Below are 6165 nucleotides of genomic sequence, written 5' to 3' on the forward strand. Positions count from 1 at the left end.
TGCCTTATTACAATAAAGACGATTTATTATAGCACAAATAGAATAAACAATGGGTATTTCGCCAGGTTTTAGATATGCGCTCATGATTGGAGGGTTAGTGACATCCATTACTGTAGCTCTTTATCCAATTGCAATTGAACCAATGATGAACCCAGAAAAATATAAAAAACTACAGAAAATCACCAGGGAAGGAATTAATCAGGATCAGATACAACCTGGAAACATGAAAGTATGGTCAGATCCATTTGACCGCAAGAAGGAATAAAAAGAAACTGTGATAGCTTTCCTCAACATATTTAAACGTAGTAAATACATATATTCAGCTGTTTATTAAAGAATTTATTTTACATGTTATTTAGCAAGGAATCAATACTTCCTCTCTAGTCCCATGCCACATAATAATTGTTTCTTGTAGGTAAACAAATGATAGATATATTCAAATCATTCCAGAGATAGATCAAGAGTATAAATCTTTGGAAAAGTATGATGTAACTTAATGAAAATTCGAGTCAGAGAGATAAATAATATATTTTTCAAACAGATATATACAAACAAAAAAGAGCTTTGTTGTTAATTATCAATTCAAGTGAAAAACGCCATACTTTCAAATTATCTTAACATTAACAGGCAGAATGAAATTTTAATCAGTTGGATATCATCACATAGTTTTATGAATTCAGAAACTATTGAATAATAATGAATCAAATTACAAAATAGAAAATGTTTTAATTGTAGCTATAAATATATATAGAGATTACAATATCACATGCTTAAAATTATTCTTGTGGAACCATCATTATACTAAGCTGCAGTAAGAACAGTTGCTGGAATTTGCAGGATGATCCTTGTTATCAAGTTGCAATTTATTAAGACTAAAAGACTCCCACAGACCTGGCGTCTGAATGATCTGTTATATGAAAATACAAAAGTTAATCTAGATTTTTTAAATTTGTTTTTGCATTGAAATGCAAAGTTTTTAACTTTGCATCTACTAAGTAAAACTTACCTTATACACTAATTCTTCAAAAGCTGTTTGGACCCCATCTTTTGTTTTAGCACTAGCTTCAATATACAATGTTTGATGACGACGTGCAAAATTCATAGCTTCCTCTCTAGGAACTTTACGTTTTTCCTACAATATATTAAATATAATAGAAAATTTGGCTAATGACCTAAGCAGTTGAAGCCAAAAATTCCATTAGAAAAATAAGCATAAAAATATACCTTATCAATTTTGTTGCCAACAATCATTTTAACAATATTACTTCTTGTTGAGTAAGTGTCCAATTCATTTAACCAAGTTTCAAGTCTAGCAAATGTTGAATAATTAGAAACATCAAAGACTAAAATTGCACCCTGGGCATCTCTATAATAGGATGGTGTTAAAGTTCTAAATCTTTCTTGTCCAGCAGTGTCCCAAATTGCTAATTTCACAGTGTTTCCATCAACAGTTAGCTTTTTCGTCTTGAAATCAACGCCAATCGTTAGAGTTTGGTCAGGGTCAAAATTATCATCAATGAATCTCAGTAAAATACTGAAACGCAATTAATAAACAAAGGTTCTTTGTATTTACGACAAATAAATACCTTGATTTACCCACACCACTTTCCCCTATAATAAGAATTTTTAAAGTTGTCAAAATATCTTCATCCATAGTTATTCCGAAGTAAATTCAGTTTCATTAAAAAGTTAAAATTAACAATGAAGATTTTCTAAGGAAAATTCATTGACATCAATCTATGCTTTTATGGATGTTTTTGACGTTTTTGTTATTTTCCATCATCTGATCATATTCAAGGGGTGTTACAAAGTTCAAAGGAAAATTGGAACTACTATTTTTCTCTGTGATTGAATATTAAATAGCAATAGATATCGATTATATAAAATTATAATTATGAAATCTATCTATTTTCATTGAAATAGTATGATAAAATGAGTATTATTCAGAGATTTGAAATTGTGAATTTATTACCATTCTTCCCACATTCGAACCACAGATTGCTAGTAGTTAATATAATTTTTTATAAAAGTCTATTGTTATTCATTCAACATCGAAAAAAATGTGGTGACTAAGTTCTCTTTAATTAATTGCATTTATATCATCTAAAAGACAAATTGATAATATAAAAATTCTTTTGTGTAGTCAGAGCAGTAGTCATTTTCGGTTATGAACACATAACGCAACAACATTATCAATATTTGTATTTCAGTTATGATGAAAGAAGAAAGACATCATAACAACATATTCAGGAAATATGGAGTTTTCATAGGCAATCTCGAAATTCTATTGGATTATGAAGGAATTATATAAAATAAATAATCACAAAGATATAATAGACATAACATGAGCTTTTTTCTGTGTGGAAAATGTAGGTCTACAGAGGAAAAGATTGTTGAATTAGACTACTCAAGGTGTGGTCTTTCTGATGTGCCATTTGATGTATATTCCAGTTCCCGTACCTTAGAGGTACTACATCTAGAAGGGAACAAACTCAGGGACCTCTCCCCCCAGTTATTTCAATGTATAGATCTTAAGTATTTAAATGTTAGTGACAACGAAATTAATTCCTTACCACCCTTGATATCAAAATTGACCAGTTTACAAGTGTTAGTATTAAGTAAAAATGCATTGGTGCTAGACAGTTTATCACCAAATTTGGATAAACTGAGCAAATTAACTACGCTTGATCTTAGTATGAATGATTTAGGCAAAGTGCCAGAAACTGTGATGAACCTTATAAATTTACAACAGTTATGTTTGAATGATACTGGAATAGATTATATACCAGCTAATATAGGCCGTTTGTCCAATTTAAGAATTTTAGAGTTACGAGATAATTATGTTGAAGAGTTGCCAAAATCTATAAGAAGACTGACTAATTTGCAAAGACTGGATGTGAGCGATAATAATTTAAATGTTTTTGAGGAAATAGGAGAAACTCATGGCAATATTACAGAGTTATGGTTAAATGGGAATAATTTAGAAAAACTACCTATCACAGTTAGTCACTTGAAAAAACTAAATGATTTTGATGCTTCTTACAATTGCTTAAAAACAGTACCCAAGGAGCTCGGACAGTGTATGAAACTTACCAATCTAATTCTAAGTTTCAACAACATTGAATCTTTACCAAAATCAATTGGTAATTTGAGAAACTTACAAGTATTAAAACTAGAAGCTAATTGTCTAGAAGAACTACCAGATTCTTTAAGTAAACTACTTAATTTAGAAGAACTCAATGTACAAAATAACGCATTAATGAACATCCCATCTGGTATTGGGCATTTGCGTAAATTGGGAACACTTATATTATCAAACAACAAACTCTCATATCTACCATCAGAAGTTGGTAGTTGCTTGAATTTATCTATTTTAAATGTTCATCATAATCTTCTTTCGAAACTTCCGGATGAAATTGGTCATTTGCACAAATTAACAACCCTAGGACTCATTGGTAACAGATTGAGTTATTTACCAATTACAATTTCAAAATTATCCAACTTACGAGCCCTATGGCTCACTCCAAATCAAACTCAACCTCTCATTCACCTTCAAAATGATCATTTGGAAACAGGGCAGGTTGTTCTCACCTCAATTCTTTTTCCTCAAGTACCTTATTCATCTAATGAAGAAGAAGAAATATCGGTACCACAGGTTCCAGTTGTTATTACTCCACAACCAGGCAAAATCAGTTTTAGTGCTGATATTGGTAAATAATTAATCTTCGAATATGAGTTTCATCTTAAAATCTAAATTGTTTGCAGGACCTACAGAAGCAAGATTAAGCAGAACTCCAACTCCATATCGTAAAGAATTAAGAAGATTGAGGCACAATTTGAGTGGACCTGGTGTTACCCAAATAAGGGAGGCTAAAGTTACAAATATTGCTTCCGATTTTGTTCCGCAAGAGCAGTATGTCCATACCCATCATCATAATAATGTTAAAGAAAGTACGCAATTTGTTACTCCAAAACAACCACCTCCTTACTACGTGGCAGCAGCTTACTCTAAAAATGCCCATTTATTCAATGATGGTAAGCATATTTTCACTGAGGAACCTTAAGGTTCTATTCTTGGCACTTTTATATTTGTTTTGTGAGATGTTTGGTTAATTTTTGTGATGTTCTGATGAAACTTTCTTCTATATATAGATAAAATATTCTTGTTTCAGTAATTCCTGTCCTCAAAGACGGAAAACCACCTCCAAGTCCCTTGGAAAAGCCGAAAAAGTTCAGTCAACAACCTGCCAATGTGAATTTATTGAAGCCACAACCTAGAACTGGGCCTTCTTGGCCCTTTGGAACTCACAAAATTCGTTTTGTAACTGAAGTGGAACTGGATGACAATTTTCGAGATGATTTTCGGATCCTTTCCAAAGAAGACGGAGTATATGTAGATTTTGTTAAGTTGAATGGAAGTGCCTTTAACAAATTACAAGTCGGAGACAAGATTTTAGGCTTTGACGACATTGATATTTCAGTATTAGATCCAGATTCCGCATATCAGCAAGCTTTAAAAGTAATTAATAACGCTAGAATAGTGACTGTGTCCAGGCAATTACAAAATAATGACAATTAAGAATTATTTAGGCCTTTTTATACATATTTATATTTGAGATTTGTATCATTGTTTAATAAAGCATTTATTACTATCAAATTTATTTCAATTCACATTAAAAAAAAATCAGAAAAGCACCAAGTTGAAGTCAGGAGCTCTTAAATTCATATCAATATTTTTCAACCAATGATCTAATAAGAAGTGCAATATTGCAACAATGATCTAGTAATACATATTGCCCCCCCTGAGCGGTCGTGCAGTGTAGAGGATCGACTTCAACATTAGAGAAAGAAAGATTGAGCCTCGTGTCACGTGACCTCAAGGTGTAGGTGATGTGCGTATTTGTATGTAGCGACATCCGTGGCGAAATTAAACACTTTGTTTAGTAAAACATTATGTTTTTCATGGGTTTTGCCTGCTAATGTGGTGTTGAAATTTATCTGTGTTTGGTGATTCTAAGGACTTTTGAGTTGATTTTATTTTCAATAAGTGATATACAATATTGAAAATATTGGGACATATGGCTCCTTCCAAGTACAAGGTCCACTTGTTATAGTGGATGAATCCTCTAGATTGATGCAGAACACTGTAGCAGAAATATGTTTGCGATGTCCAGAAATGCTAGCAATGCAAGAGCAAGTTGTGTGACTCACGTTTCTCTCCTTGTCAAGCTGGAAATCTTGTATATTATTAAAAAATAATACAGACTATTATGTACTCACGATGATTTCTATACTCTAGCTAGAAGTAATGAGACTAGCTCGATCAGTTATGTTGTACACATGACCAGCTTTTTTCAAAGGTTGGCCTTTTTCCTCATTTGCTTTGGAGAAATGATGAAAGGAGATCTGTGCAAATCCAAAAGCTCGATATCGATTATTACTTTGAATAATAAACTTCACAAAATAAATATAAAAGACGAAAAAATTCAGCTACAAGCCACTATGTCACTAGAAAAAATATCAATGTTTTACTAGCGTTTTTTCCGAAGGTCACCACCAGATGTCTCAATTTCCGAATTATACACACCACCTGGTAACAGATGTTTGAATTACAACCAATCAAAACATCGATTGGTTGGCCCCTTAGAACATTAATATCTATATTCTAAGGTTGGCCCTATAGTTACGAGGTGTAAACATGGTGCCCATCATTAAAATCTGTCTATTTCAGATTGAATTGATTTTTGTATTCAAATTGAATGAAAATTGTATTCAAAATGATAAAAATAAAATGAAATACTCAAAAAAATACTTGCATTCTAAAGAAATCAATCTGTTCTCCGAAAGGATTTTTATGATACAGAAATAAATTGAGATATTTGGACGCTTAAAATGTCATGCCTAGCACATTTCATATTATTTATTAGTTTGCCGCTTCAACATGTAGGTCATTAGCGGGCATTTCATATTAGAGTTATTGTGTATGCAGTGGAAAGAATTGATTTTGACTCAAATTTTTCACCAGTGAAACAAACTTAATCATTTTAGACCATTTTCAGCTCAAAATTGGAAAACTACAGATATTTGGGTAGAAAGCAATGTTCAATCACCACTCGCAATTGCCAGTTAGGAATAAAGGAAAAATAGGATAGAATTTGTCCTGTA

General features: G+C 31.9%; 2 protein-coding genes across 2 annotated transcripts; one reads left to right on the forward strand and one right to left on the reverse strand.

Moving 5' to 3' along the window:
• Positions 1–509: 509 nt before the first annotated feature.
• Positions 510–1769, reverse strand: LOC123677681 (ras-related protein Rab-18-like). The gene is made up of 4 exons (XM_045614349.1): positions 1587–1769; positions 1225–1534; positions 1007–1132; positions 510–907 (listed from the first exon to the last, which is right to left on the reverse strand). The coding sequence occupies exons 1-4, from the start codon at positions 1652–1654 to the stop codon at positions 797–799; spliced, it is 615 nt and encodes a 204-aa protein (XP_045470305.1). The 5' UTR covers positions 1655–1769; the 3' UTR covers positions 510–796.
• A 262-nt stretch (positions 1770–2031) lies between these two features.
• LOC123677679 (erbin-like) lies at positions 2032–4652 on the forward strand. The gene is made up of 3 exons (XM_045614345.1): positions 2032–3710; positions 3766–4035; positions 4173–4652. The coding sequence occupies exons 1-3, from the start codon at positions 2345–2347 to the stop codon at positions 4577–4579; spliced, it is 2043 nt and encodes a 680-aa protein (XP_045470301.1). The 5' UTR covers positions 2032–2344; the 3' UTR covers positions 4580–4652.
• The last annotated feature ends 1513 nt before the right edge of the window (positions 4653–6165 follow it).

This window comes from Harmonia axyridis, chromosome 4 (genome assembly GCF_914767665.1).
Source record: "Harmonia axyridis chromosome 4, icHarAxyr1.1, whole genome shotgun sequence".
Lineage (NCBI taxonomy): Eukaryota > Metazoa > Arthropoda > Insecta > Coleoptera > Coccinellidae > Harmonia > Harmonia axyridis.